Source organism: Salvia miltiorrhiza, chromosome 4 (genome assembly GCF_028751815.1).
Source record: "Salvia miltiorrhiza cultivar Shanhuang (shh) chromosome 4, IMPLAD_Smil_shh, whole genome shotgun sequence".
In the NCBI taxonomy this organism is placed as follows: Eukaryota; Viridiplantae; Streptophyta; class Magnoliopsida; order Lamiales; family Lamiaceae; genus Salvia; species Salvia miltiorrhiza.
Window position 1 is genome coordinate 32,743,967 of NC_080390.1, and position 14,545 is coordinate 32,758,511.

The 14,545-nt window shown below is 39.6% G+C and overlaps 1 protein-coding gene across 3 annotated transcripts; it reads right to left on the reverse strand.

Annotated features, from left to right (window-relative positions):
• Positions 1-458: 458 nt before the first annotated feature.
• LOC131021188 (uncharacterized) lies at positions 459-2,593 on the reverse strand. 3 transcript variants are annotated; one of them, XM_057950282.1, is made up of 4 exons: positions 2,148-2,593; positions 1,208-1,288; positions 879-1,018; positions 459-788 (listed from the first exon to the last, which is right to left on the reverse strand). In XM_057950282.1, the coding sequence occupies exons 1-4, from the start codon at positions 2,460-2,462 to the stop codon at positions 542-544; spliced, it is 783 nt and encodes a 260-aa protein (XP_057806265.1). In that variant the 5' UTR covers positions 2,463-2,593; the 3' UTR covers positions 459-541. The 3 variants fall into 3 exon arrangements, with proteins under 3 accessions (XP_057806265.1, XP_057806266.1, XP_057806267.1); XM_057950283.1 differs by having other exon boundaries at positions 868-1,018; XM_057950284.1 differs by having other exon boundaries at positions 898-1,018; positions 2,148-2,589.
• Positions 2,594-14,545: the final 11,952 nt, after the last annotated feature.

Consider the following 14,545-nt stretch of genomic DNA (forward strand, 5'->3'; position numbering starts at 1 on the left):
AACAAATATTGCTATACATGTTAGAGATTGGAACTAGTAATAAGATCACTTTTTAATTGTGTTTGAGACGGGTATATTTTAGATGAGTTTGAATAGTTGGATTGTACTACCCTTATCATTTTGATTCATCATCTTATCTGATCACTATACGAGTATGAAGTTATTTCTATAGCTTCTAAGTTCTAACTATAAATTACTACAAAGCAAAATGATCTTTCGTCGAAATTCGACGATCTAAAAAAGAAACTAGTTATATTTAATTTTTAAATTACATGTATTGTAATGTGGAGTAGCCTGAAATTGAGAGTAGAGATAATTTCATCCTTTCTCCTTATCTAAACAAAATTGAAGATGTCACGTCATTTGCTATTATAGTGTTTATGTCTATTGTGTTTACACTTAGTTCTGTTAATTATTGTTTCTTTTTCTAATCAATTTTTAATATTGGGGGCTTTAGATTGGTTGAAAATATTGGCTAATGTACATTTGTAATTTAAAGATGAAGTGTGCAACCAAGAAAAACAGAGCTTTCTGTAGAGTTTCAAAGAGGGAGTTCAACCATCTCCCTGGCGTTCATGGACAGTATGCATAGGCAGTGAGGGAAGAAGAAGAAGATGCCCAGGAACACGAGAACTCCCAAGTCGGCCTCCTCGCCAACAGCTGCACGACGAGGCCTCACCAAATAAATCTGAGTCGCGCACCACAAGCAGTATGCAACCGCGACCACCAAGGTCAACCTCAACGACTTGTGATATTGCCTTCTCACCGGTGACTTCAAGGGCTTCACTCTGCAACGACAGGGCGGAAACATGAGAATAGCTATTGCTACATCTACACAATGCTAAAGAATTTACTCACAAACAACACCTCCATGAAACCTGTAGATATATATAAAACCTCCAATCAAGGCTGCACACAGAAGGCCGATAACAACAACAGCATCAGGATTCACTGGTGCTCGGGTTTTCCACCACCCCGTGCTCAATATCCAAGTATACATGGAAGAATGCCCGTTCTCCTGTAAATACATGAAATTAAACTTCAAAGCACGGCTCATAGCAACGAGCACTTGCTCCAGAGTAAGAGAACCAAACCTCTAAAGCTTCACTAGCATAGCAATGTTCATAGATAGAGATAAACTAGTCATAATCAAACATCGAGCAGCCTTTAATTCTAACCTCAGTTTAGTAAAAGAACGCAGCATTACCTCAAACAGATGATCTAAGAAAAAATGTGACAAAGATCCCGCAAAGATCAACAAGAAGCACTGCCTCACGTTTAGGGGCGCCTGATCCAGAAAACTCAGTGAGCAGCCTCAAACTATAACAAAATTATCCTTAATAAAGAACTAAAGTTAGAGCTGGATAAAGAGATTCAAATACACATGCATCCTATATCTTTCACCACTGCAAACTGAGATAAGAATACATAAAACAGTTTGAATTTGAACTTCATAATCTTTTGCAATTCTCTAAAGACAGCCCAAGTGAAGAATGATCCAATACTATTTCCACTCGAGCATTCCTTAATTGATTGTTTTCATACAATTAGGCTAGTCTGGTTCCTATATTTCCTTTCTTATTACACAAATATAACCTTAAAATTAAGCCGGACCAAAATTCAAGATAGCTTGTAAACACATAACCGCATACAAGATATAGGTGTATCACCAACCAACCCCTGTTCATTGTAAATTATTTCCATTTGTTGGAGCAAAAGTATTAACAGAATTTTCATCAAACTCAAAATTTCAATTGCTTTTAGGGTTAGCTACCTAAAAGACCACAAATTTAGGATCAATTTTAATTTACAACGCATTAAAATTTTTTCAATGTCATTCACATTCCTTGTGATTCTTTCCCTTGGAAATTCGCTTGCACAGAATTCAAAGAGTATGATTGTGAGTTGTTGATAGCTAAAAAATTTCTAACATATTCCAACCCAATGGTTAAACATATCAAGTTAGTATTACTACTTATGCAAAAAAAAGTTAAATGTGTCAAATATTGCGTGACAACCACCAAAACACCCTTCTCCTCGAATTCCATGTAAGGAAATTCCTAATGAGAAATCTCCCAATATTTGAAAGAAAAGATAAAAACTTTGAGAAAAAAATCATCATAATTGAGTGTTGCTTTCATACTGACCCCAGAAAAAGAATCAAGAAGGCCCCTTTGCAGAAGAAAGCGGGAAAGGCAGGTGTAGAGAAGTGAAAGAGGGAATCCCAGAATCAAAGCGTAGTAGAAGGGGTCGTGGATCCATTGCTCGACGGAGGAGCCCAAGAGTCGGCCCGAACCCATAATTGAGCTCAACCACTCGCAGAAGGACCCTATATCCGGCCCGAAGAAGGCGTTGATGGCGTACGTAACGCAGTGGTGAGGGCCGAATCTCCCGTTCGAAACATGCATCAGCCCTTGGCCCGACCCGATGGCGTAAATCATGTGCGGGCCCGGGCCCGGCATGCTGCGGTGTGAAGCTTTTGGCAGAATTTGCTGTTGGCTGAATTTTGGTCTGTGGAAAACGTAAAGAAAAGTCTACCCGACTTTTATTTCTTGGAGTTGGAGACTAGTAAAGTAGTAATGAACTGAATTTAATTCCTGTATTAGTAGGTATGCCAATTATTTATATTTAGAAATTCATTTATTTGGCACTTGTGTGATTTTTTTTTTAGTAAATACTACTCCATTAATTCCTGTGTGACTTTTATTTGTGTGATAAAAAAAATACTATTTTCTAATCTTTTTTATCCATCTTTTACTAATAAATTTTTTGAAATCAAAGTAAACGCACCATTATTCTACCAACTACCAAGTAATGGCTCATTTTTTAATTCACAATAAAATTAATTGTATTAATTATAATTATTAACATTAACATTAACATTTGAGAATATATAAAAACACAATTTTAAAGACTACTTTTATCGTTAAATTTTTTATTAAAAAAATAAATTGCAAGGTTCAATCCTGCTCACATTCCATTTTCTTTCTTTTCTCTCAAACAATGCTTATTTTTCCTCCTAATCATGGTGTTTTTCTTTCAAAAAATCGTATAGTTTCACTAATAACAAAAGGTTCAATAGATATATTAAATTAAATAATTTCTTAGAATGATAAGAACTTTAATTTAATACTACTATAATATATTAAAAATATATTTAACATTAAAAAAAGTTAATTACCTTTAAATTCATAAACTTTGGTCAAGTTATATTTTTTTTCCGATAATCTTTGAACTTGCGATTTAAAATCATGAACTATCAATTGAGTCGCATTTCCGGCAAAAATAGATGCCGGAATTTTTAGATGTGGTATAAATAACTTAAAACATGGCATCAACGCGTATTTCAACACCAGTCGTCCCTACCTTTTCGGTGAAGAGCGCCGCCGCCAACACTCCTCACCTTTTCTCTACTTCTCTCCCTAAAACACAGAATACGCACACACCGGCAACTGCCACCGCTCGTAGTTCAAACGGCAGTGCTGCCTCCTTTGCCCCAAACCCTAGATCCCCAATTGGCCACCCTTCTGCTCTCTCTCTCTCTCTCTCTCTCTCTCTCTCTCTCGTGTCTGATCGACCATAATGAGGTCGTCATTAACCCTCTTCTCTCTAAACTCCGGTGACAAGCAAAGCCTTCAGGCGGGTGCCAACCTTCGTCTCCCTCTTGGCAGGACAGTAGAGCTAAGGTCGTCGCCTTCACGTTGCCGTTTGCCTGACTCGATGGTCTGAGGAGATGAACGCTAAAATTCGCCGTCTTCCCGTCGTCGTCCGCCTGACTCAAGGGTTTGGGGAAAATACGCACAAGAAACGGCGTTGTTTCTATTAATATACTACTACGTTGTTTTAGTTATTTCCGGCGAGTCCACGTCGGCAAAATTCGGTGCCACGTGTGTCCTATTTTTGCCAAAAAAACGACTAATGAGAAATTTCAGAAAAATTGATAGTTCATGGTTTTAAATCACAAGTTCAAAGATTGTAAAGAAAAACGAAATTTGACCAAAGTTTATGAATTTAGAGATAATTAACTCTAAAAAAAATGATAGGATTCAGAAGTCTCAATCAAACTTTTTTTCTTTGTCTCATGCTTTTCACTTATTACTTTTATCTTTGGTTGAAAATTTAAAATGTTCATATGAACTAAGTCTATATGAAAAATATTCAAATTAACTATTTATAAATATATGTAGTATTATATATCCAAATTAATTAAATTACCCCTAATATCTCAATCATTATTAATTATGCTTAGGTGACAACACCTTACATATTATTAAAAAGTGAACGGTTTGGTAGCACTAAGCAAAAATCTATTTGTCCGTGGCTAAATCATCATTTCCTACATATATCTGACACGACCGTACTTGTGTAAGACTTTTCACTAAAACAAAACAAATTCATCCACATCTATGGCCTTGGCAATAGAGTGATTGTATTTATAAAAATGAGCATTTTTTTATACACACTGAACAAAAATGAGATTTTTTTTTTTTGCTTATTAACATTTTATCTTTTGATTTTCTTTTATTTTGTTATTATATTTTCTATATTTATTTTTATATTTTAGTTTTATTTAATTTTCTTTTCTTTATAAAAATCTAACATCATTCTATATCTAATCTATATAATACTTCATCCGTAAACAAAAAATAGTTCATTTTTGTCATTTTGGGATGTCCGCAAAAATTAGTCCATTTCTATTTTTGAAAACTATCTATCACATGGTGGGCCATATTCTTCACCCACAATACAATTAATTATTATTATAGTAGGACCATTTCTCCACTCACAATACAATAACCACTTTTATTAAAACTCGTACCGTCCCTAACTAAGAATATTTTTTTGTGGACTGAAAGAGTATATAAAAATACAACTATTGTTACAATAATTTTTTAAAAATTTTAGTTTTTCATACTTTAGGATGCTTATTTTTCTTCCACAATTCACGGCCCATCCTACAATTTTTAATTCTTTTATCTATTTTTTTTTCTTCTCATTTTTTTTCTTTCTTTCTTTTCAAAGATAATGTAATTCAACTAATGGTTAAATATCCAATCTAAATATTAAATTAAAAATTATGACAAGAGGTTTAATTCAATATATATTATGTGAAAATTAAATTTAAAACTAAGAAGTTACAAGTTTTTTTTTAATTGTCTTTTCTCTCTCTTATTCTTTTCCCATTTTATCTTGGGTGAATATCAGTTTTTGGCCCATCGTTTGGGCGTTTTCTCAAATATATCCCACCTTAAACATAATTATAAAACAATACCCATCGTTTCATTTTTTTTCTTGTTTATGCCCGCAAAAATATTTCGATCATCGGTAAATAACGTGTTCCGACAAAGTGCCATGTTAGTGGTACACTTGGAATTAGAAAATAAAAAATATATAAATATAAGAAACAAGTCATTAATTAAATCCTAACTTCTTCCTTCAATCTTTCAACAATAGATCATGAAGAGAGACTTCACTTGGGTCCAATCCATCGACCTTCTCTTCTGTGATCACCGCTTTTTCATCGACGCACAAAAAACCGCCGCATCGTCGATCGCTTCTTCCTCTCCTTCGACGGCGAGTCCATCGACCTCTCCGCCGCCCAAGGCGCCACCTGGCAATCGGCGACAACCACCATCAAAAGAGCAGCGACACTAACAACATCATCGTCCAAGTCAAGGGGCTCTTCAAGATCTCAGCTAAGGTCGTTCCCATTACTCACCACGAATCCAGAATCCACAACTACGGAATCACAGAAGACAACTGTTTTTCTCATCGCGACCTGGGGTTCAAATTCTCTTTGTTGGACGCCAACTTGAACGGAGTGTTGGGGCAGACATGCAGAGAGAATTACGTGAGCAGAGTGAAGATGGGAGTGGCGATGCCGGTGCTCGGAGGGGAGAGACAGTTCTCGTCTCCAACATCTTCGCCACCGAGCAGATTATAGGGATGGAACTAGATTACCATATTTTACTGTAAATATACTACAGAGCAATGTTGTTGTCTCAAACCTAAGTTCTATGTCCTCTTATGCTCATATGCTTCTAGATTTTGTATCCAAAAAACAATTTAGAAGAAAAGTTGAGATTCTGCCATTTTAATGTTGTAATGTTGTCCTTCTCATTGACAATGGTGCTATTTTTGTCTTTTATGTTTGTTTGTGATACCTCTTAGAGCTCGGTAACCATGATCAACAGTAGAGTGGAGTGTAATGTTTTGCATTCAGATTTTCCATCTTAGTACTTCTTGTAGGTATCACCCCTGGACATAGTGAAATATGTTTAGGAAAGAATTTCATAGCGTGCTCTAGTTACTAAGTTCTACACAAAAACACATAACTCCAATTAATTTCGCACCAGATATACTCTGCTCAGCACATTCCTCAGCCAACAACTTTTGTCAATCCAGATTTCTACAAACTGACTAAAGAGACACATATAGAGACCTTTACACTTAGCATGCCAGCATTTTACCATCAGAAGTCCAAACATAAGTAAATAGATTTAGTATACAAGTTAGACGGAGGCACAAGAGCGGATTACTAATGCTTGACTAGTTTGAAAAAACTTTCAGAGATTATTAAATCAGAAGATGAATTCCAGGATTACTCACTTGTCTCTGCCGGCAGGGAGTGACAGCGAGGGATTTGTCGGCGGAGATATGGCAGGGAGAGACAGACCAAGTTTGGTCTTCAAGCTGAGAGTGACAAACGTGATTCTGGTGGCAGAGAGTAACAGACGTGATTCAAGCATGGCGAGAGATATTGCGGCAGACGGATTATTCAACGGAGGAGATGGCAAGGGATGAAGTGATCGACGGTGGAGGTATTGCGGAAGAGGAGGAGTCGACGGTGGATACCGTGTTGATCGGAGGTAGGGTTGAAGCTGGTGAAGAATTTCGCGCGATGGAAGGAAGACGTTCTTTTGAAAATTGAAGATGAACGGTTAATGCATATAGTGACTTGTTTCATATAAATTTTTTTTTATACCGTGGCAGTAAAGTATGTGACTCCGAATCAGTTCAGGTTTATTAGTGGGATATCTATGCATGACTGCATCATGCTTGGGTCCGAAGGGTTTAATTGCATGAGACGTACATCGTATGGTCAGAATATGGCCTGTAAGATTGACATTAAGAAGGCTTTTGACACACTTAAATGGGAGTTTCTCTTGGCGGTTTTGAAGGTCAGTGGCTTTGCTTCCCAATTTATTCTTTGGATTGACATCTTATTGCACTCGGCCAGGCTCTCGATAAGATACAACAGAGCTACTCATGGTTACTTTGCATGTTCTCGTGGGGTTCGTTAGGGTGACCCTCTTTCGCCTATCCTTTTTGGCATTACAGAGGATGTGCTTAGCACTCTTTTTACTAAATGTGTAGCATCATGGCATCTTTCTCTTATGAAGATAATTAGGGGCATGCACTTTTCCACTCACTTGTTATATGCCGATGACATTTTAGTGTTTTGTAGAGCTTCGATGGAGAATGATAATACCATTAAGAAGCATCTGGATTTTTATGGTGAAATCTCAGGGCAAATCTACAGCCCAGAGAAATCTAATATCTTCTTTACTGACAAAATGTCGGGTTCTCTACGCAGGGCTATTGAAAGTGTGAACTTTAGAAGGGGTTTGCTGGCTTTCTCTTATCTTGGTGTCCCATTTTTTGTTGGACGTGTTCGGGCCTCGTACTTCAGATCGATTCATGATAGAATCATTCAAAAGTTTTCCAGGTGGCGAGGGCGGCACCTCTCAACGGATGGTAGAGTCTGCCTGGTGACCTCCGTTATTCAAAGTTCTCTCACCCACTCTATGATGGTTTACAGGTGGCCGAAATCTCTTTTGAAATAGTTGGATTCAAAGTGTATGAATTTTATATGGACAGGGGACGCTGATAAAAAGACCTCTTGCAATGTAGCGTGGGCTAGGATGTGCGCAATTAAGGAGCAAGGTGGTCTGGGAATTCGTTCTTTCTCTACGATGAATCGTAGTTTACTTGTGAAAAGAGCTTGGGGTGTTATCAAGGGGCTGGACTTCGGCTTTGACATCATGCGGGAGAGATACCTTAAACGTTTTGGCTTGCCTAAAGTCGTGGTTGCTCCTTCCTCAGTTTGGTTAGGGCTTTGTGGTGAGATTGCACCTTTATTGAATGATTCTTAATACTGCTATATTGGTAAGGGTGATCTTGTCAATTTCTGGACGGATGATTGGTTGGGCTACAAAATTGCATATAAATGCGAAGTGCCGAATTATATTCAGGATTTCTTGACTAACTCTGTGGCTAATTATTATTTTGATGGGCTTTGGCACTTCACTTAGTCATTTTTTGAGAATTTTCCAAAGGTGGTTTGTGATATTCTTCTCATTCCCATTGGTGAAGGGGTTGATACTAGATTTTCGAAGCCTTCGCTGCAAGGAAATGTCACGGCTTCTTTGGCGTTCTCTCATCATTGTTATCGTTTTCCTCGTATGAGCTGGGGCAAATGGATATGAGAGAAGTATATCCTTATTCGTCGTTCTCTGATTTGTTGGAGAATTCTTCCTGATAGAATGCCGACATTTGATAGACTCATCAAACACGGCCTCATCATGCCTAATCATTGTATTTTCTGTCTGGCTGATAATGAGACTATGGACCATTTATTTTGGTCTTGCACAAAAATTCGACCTGTTTGGTAGAAATTCCTGGGTTGGTTCGAGCAGGCTGCAGATATGGAAGCTCCCGCGATATCCATAGCTTTTTGGTTTTCGCATGGACGCATAAGTTTAGTACTCAAGTGGCCTATTTTTGGAAAGCTGGTATCATCACTTTGCTTTGGACTATTTGGACGCAGCGTAATAGTTGCATTTTTTTAGGACGATTTGTTCAATCCCAAGCGTCTTCTCGCCTTCATCAAAGCTTCTTTCATGGAAATTGAGAGAAATTTTAAAAAGTTGGATACTATGGATAATACTATCCCGGACTTGTTGATTCTTCGTAATATTGGTACTAAAACTCGCGTGGCTTCTCCACCGGAGTTTGTGAATGTTTATTGGTGGCCTTCGGCTAATCATTGGATGAAAGTTAACACGGATGGGTTTGCTTTGGGCGCGCTGGGTCAAATTTCTTTGGGAGGAGTTTTCCGTGATAGCAGTAGTGTTGTCAGAGGTTGTTTTCATGTGAAGGGAGGGTTTGGCTTTGCATTTGAAGGAGAACTTCTTGTTGTGATTACAACCATTCAAATCTCTCATGCTAGAGGATTAAATTTCTTATGGATTGAGTCGGACTCAACTTACACGGTTAGTCTTCTGCATTTGCGTTGACATATCAAGGCGATTCTGTGGTGCTTCACGGCGTTATGGACTAGAGTCTTGGGGATTTTGAAACACTTCCACGTGCACGTCACTCATATTTATAGGGAGGGTAACACGGTGGCGAATATTTTGGCTAACAATGCGATGCAGGAAGGGTGGTGGCTATTTGAAGTTGATGCTATCAAAGACGCGGTACGCCTTGATATGTCAACGCATAGCTATCTTAGGAGGGTTTGAGATGGCTTGCTTTTCTGGTTGGGGCTTTAGGTCGGGCAATTGGCGTGCGAGTTTCTTGCAGCTGGTTTGCATGGTGTTTTGGGGCGCCTCTCCGATCCTTTTACATCATTTAGGTGCGCTCGGGGTTGGGAATGGAGAGTGTGGCCTTGTTTGGTGGCTTCGCGGCGAGTTTTGGTTGTTGATGTGCTGTGTCTCGCCCACTTATGGGCATTGGGCCTGCTATTTCTGCTGGTATTTTTTTCACAAACACTTGGTGGGGCGTCCTCTATGCAACTGTGCTGCATGGCTTTCAGTTGGATTTTTATCAAACATCTTGAGGGTGGACTTCAGGCTGCTTGGTTGCGAGAGGTGTGAGAGATGTGGGTTCGGTTCTTCGGCTACTTTTTAGTCCTTTTTCAGCCCTTGGGTGAGCTCGGGGTTGGGACTGGAGAAGATGGCCTCGTTTGGTGGCTCCGCAGTAGGGTCCCCCTATTGGCGTCGAGAGTTTGGGACCGACGAGTTGTGGTCGTTGATACGCCGGGTCTTGTCCGTTTATGGACATTGCGGTTGGGTCAGCTTCGGCATGTCTGTTGGCATTCGGCCGAATGAGAGCTTAGGCTTTAGTGGGATTTTACTTTCGAGAACTTTTGGGATGCATCGCTGGTTTTCGTTTTTAGCTTTCTGTTTAAGGTTGGCTTCCTCTCGGTTGAATGGGGATCATTTTGTTGTTGTTTCCTTCTTTCGGTCTTTTTTCTCCTCGTGTGATGGTGAGCTGGGGTTGCCTAGGGACGATGGTTAGGCTGGAGTTCCTCAGGCAGCCTCATTCCACTCTCTCACATCTTATATTTCATTTATAGACGAGTACTCTTTTTCCTCATTCTAAGGTTTTAACAAGGTTCGACCCTTAGTCTGCTTTTCTGTGCTTTCAAGGGTTTTAGATTTTTCTTTCTTTTAATAAAATTTTATTTTAATAATAATTTATTTTTTATTTTTCAATTCCAAGTGTACTGCTGACATGGCACTTGGCCGGAACACGTCATTTACCGATGGGCGGAATATTTTTGCGAGCCATAAACGAGAAAAAAATGAAACGAAGGGTATTGTTTTGTAATTATGCATAGGATGGGATATATTTGAGAAAACGCCCAAACGAGGGGTCAAAAAATGATATTTGCCCTTTTATCTTTAATCTTTTGATTTGATTTGTGATGAGGAGTAAAATATGCATCAACGATGTGCACTACATAACGAGAACTTTCTATTTATGCTTATGATTATTATTATTATTATTATTATTATTATTAAATAAAGCTAACTAGTGCAGGTTTAATTGAAGACTTGAGATGATAAAAGAAATAACAGAGCTTTCAGCGCAGTCAAGCCAACATAGGCGACTCAGACCAAGGTCAATGTATGAAAAGGGCTTAAGCCCAATTATCTTAAAACTAAGGCGTATTTCCATGCTTATAAATAGAAGCTTAGAAGTGAGTTAGGGGCTATCTTATTCATTCCTCACTTGCAAAATGTAACTCTCTCAAAGTATAGTAAAAACGACGAAGAACCTCCCGTGGATGTAGGTCTTAATGACCGAACCACGTAAATTCGTGCCTCGTTTATTGTTTTATTCTTGGGTGTTATTTCCTGCTTCATCAATTTGCTTTTTCATCATTTATTTGATATTTATATTTCAAACAAATGTGTATTATATATTACCACACTAATAATGACGACGAGTAATAAAAATATTTGAATTTATTGTGAATTTCTTATCGCAAAAGAGTACAGACGCATGCTCTCTCTCTCGTGAGTCAAAGTGGGTGGCCGCCCACCAGCTTTGATATTTCCGTTTCGCGCCGCTGACCGGCGCTGCACACCCGCGCGCAGTCGGATCCCGGCCACCAGACCTTGACGCCTCTCTTCACGGTCTGCCGCCACCGAAGGAAGATCCGGCGCGACTTGCAGATCGGCAGCAGCGGCGAACGGCAGAACGAGCAGCAGCGGCGACCGGCAGCGCGGCGACTTGCAGATCCAGCAGCAGCGGCGACCGGCGATCCAGCAGCAGCAGCGACTTGCAGAGCGGCGACCAGCAGTCCAGCCGCAGCGGCGACTTGCAGCGCGGCGACAGGCAGATCCAGCAGCAGCGGCGACTTGCAGAGCGGCGACCGGTGCAGAGCAGCAGCGCGGCGACCGGTGCTCCAGCAGCAGCAGCGCGGCGAAGGCCCGGCGTTGACTACGCCACCACCCCGACGCTGCTCGCCGCACGCCGGAACCGGTCTCTCCAAATCAGCTCCGCCTCCGGAAGGCCTTCTGCGTCGGAGATCAGCCATGGTTCTTTCGCCGACGCCGCTCTCCGGCGCCGCTAAGAGAACTGCTTCCTCTCTGTCGCCGACTGCTTCAGGAGCCCGTGGTTTTCCTGAGAAACCTGATAGCCTTCGCCTGCCACAAATCTCAAACAACTTTTATCAACAGCCGAGGGATTTGGAGCATGGGAATTTGAAACTTGTTGAGGTTTGTTTATCGGATAATCCATCAGGATCTGGAACTACCTCTACAATTCCGTCTAAAGGAACAGCTTCGGTGCCTAACTTCACAAAACAGCCGCCACCAGAGGGTAGGGTTGCACATAAATTCTCAGCTCTTAAGGCTGAGAAACTCGCCGATGGGTTCTCTCTCACCATTCCGAAACAGATGTATCAAAAACGTATTGCTGAATTCGAATTCTCTGTTATTGGAAGGGTATTACTACGGAAAGGAAGCAAGCCACAGGCGACACATCAGTTGAAGCTTGAACTCAACAATTTGTGGGGTATCCAATCAGAGTGGAAGCTTCTCACTCTGGGTAAGGGTTTTTCACCATGAAATTCTCTAATCTTGAAGATAAAAAACTTGCGAAAGCTAAAATTGTTTGGGATTTGGCTGCGGGTTCCATTCGCCTCCGCGATTGGGTTCCATGTTTCAATCCCTACAAGGAAGTCTCTTCTATTTGTCAAGTTTGGGTTCGGATTTATTACCTTCCGAATGAGTTTTGGGATCCTGAGGTAATAACAGCAATTGCTAGAATTATTGGTTTTCCAATAAAAATTGATGGTGTATCAGCTCATGGAGAGGTCGGCCATTTCATTCGTGTGCTAATTGAAGTGGATCTCGCTCAGCCATTGCAGGAATCGATGCTTATAGATTGTGAACATCCTTTCTATGTCGAGTTTAGCTATGAACAATTGCCTTTCTTTTGCTCGAATTGCCGCATCACTGGACATCAGGTGGAAAAGTGTACAAAGCTTAAGCGGAAGGACATCCAGGACAGTAAAGAAGCTTTGATCGAGTCTGCTACTGATTATGAAAACAAGAGCAAGAAGGTTAAGCCTAAAGCTCAACTAGCTGATAAACCTGCTGCGGCTTGGTCAAAGGTTACCGAACAGGCGGTAAAAAAACAGATTGTTGTTCAGGTTCTTGAGAAAGAGGCTGTTGAGACGCGGAACGCATTTCAGGCTCTTGACTTGGAGAATAATGCGGAGACTGTTTTGGATATGGGCGTTGATCCTATTTCTGGAACGTCTTTCGGGGTTCATTTATCTGGCCCGGATTTGTTGGATAAAATCCTGGTTCCGGTTCAGGGGGTTAAAGATGTGATTATTAAAGATAGTGACTTAGTCATTAACGAGGAGGACTCGGATGTGGAGGAAACTTTGGAGATGGAGGCTCCGAATGGCGCGGGTTTGAACAGCCCGATTATGGACGACACAGTTGTTGATCTCGAACGTGACCCAACTTTGGATAAAAGAGGGGTGTTTCGCATGAAGGTAACAAGGATTTGTCCGCTCTTGGCCCGGACAATATTGCTAGTCGCATTAGTCGGTTAGAAGAGCAGGTTAATCAGGGGATGCAAATGCTCTCGGACAAGACGACCAAGCGGGGACGTGGCCGCCCAAAGGGCACAGGAAAGGGCATGGGAAAGGAGCCGATGCAAGCGGTTCCGGAAGGTAGCATAAAAGGTGATCTCAGGAATGCGGGTGAAATGAGCTACAAGCCGAGGGACTTTGTAGTTGATTGTAGCAATAGTGATAGCATGAGGGCAATGAATAATATAGTAAATAGACGTTGGTCAGATGAGATGGACGACTATCCTGAGTTATGGGATTGCTAGTGTCTTCAGGATTCTCAGCTTAACGATCTCTTTTCGAGTTTCGTGCCCTTAGTCTGCGTTTTGTGCTCTCAAGGGTTTTTTTTCTTTTTCTTTTATAATAAACCTCAATTTAATAATTACCACACTAATAATATTGAATTAATGTAACAACAAATATTTCAAAATTTAATAAAATTATATACATGACGATTTCTATTATATATCTATGACAGGTAAATGTAATGAAACATACCTTAAATTTTAAATTTTTGCATTTTTGATTATTTTATTTTAGTATAAGAAAGAACTTCAAAATGATTCATAAATATTTTGTCTCAATATTTTTGCGTTCGTTAATGTACTAAATAAAGGTAAGATGACAAATTATGAAGAAACAAAAAAAGAAAAATAATTACGTTGTAACTTGGTCAGGTTGCCAGCTTTCTAATAGAATTAAAAAAGTATTAAATATACTTACAACATATTCATGCATCAATAAATAATTATTAATATATGCAATAAAGTAATACTCCTTCCGTCCATGATATCATTTTCACTTTGTGAACGACACGGATTTTAAGAAAGTGATGTAAAATAGTTGATAGTAGTGGGTATTGTTGTGAGTGAAGTTTGATCAATTTCACTATTCTTGTGAGAGTGGAGTTTGTGGACTCTATTGCTATACATGGATTTGAAAATAATATTGTGCATGAATCGAAATAACAAAAATGAAAACGATATTATGGATGGGGGTATATATTTTTTAGATACATTAGATGTATTGTCTTGCTTGATTAATTACTAATATTTGATGAAAGAAGACCTTGTTTATTTCATTATGAGATTTTAATTTATGATCCTTGACCTGCATTTAAATATTTCAGTGCATTATATTGCTTCTTGTGATAATATTTTA

What these genes read in the sequence shown, in the direction of transcription:
- LOC131021188 (XM_057950282.1), bottom strand. Translation starts at nt 2,462, where the DNA reads ATGCCGGGCCCGGGCCCGCACATGATTTACGCCATCGGGTCGGGCCAA. An exon ending in TCTTAGATCATCTGTTTGAG is followed by an intron (nt 1,019 to 1,207) that starts GTAATGCTGCGT and finishes ATGTATTTACAG; the next exon opens with GAGAACGGGCATTCTTCCAT. An exon ending in GGTTTTATATATATCTACAG is followed by an intron (nt 789 to 878) that starts GTTTCATGGAGG and finishes CTGTCGTTGCAG; the next exon opens with AGTGAAGCCCTTGAAGTCAC.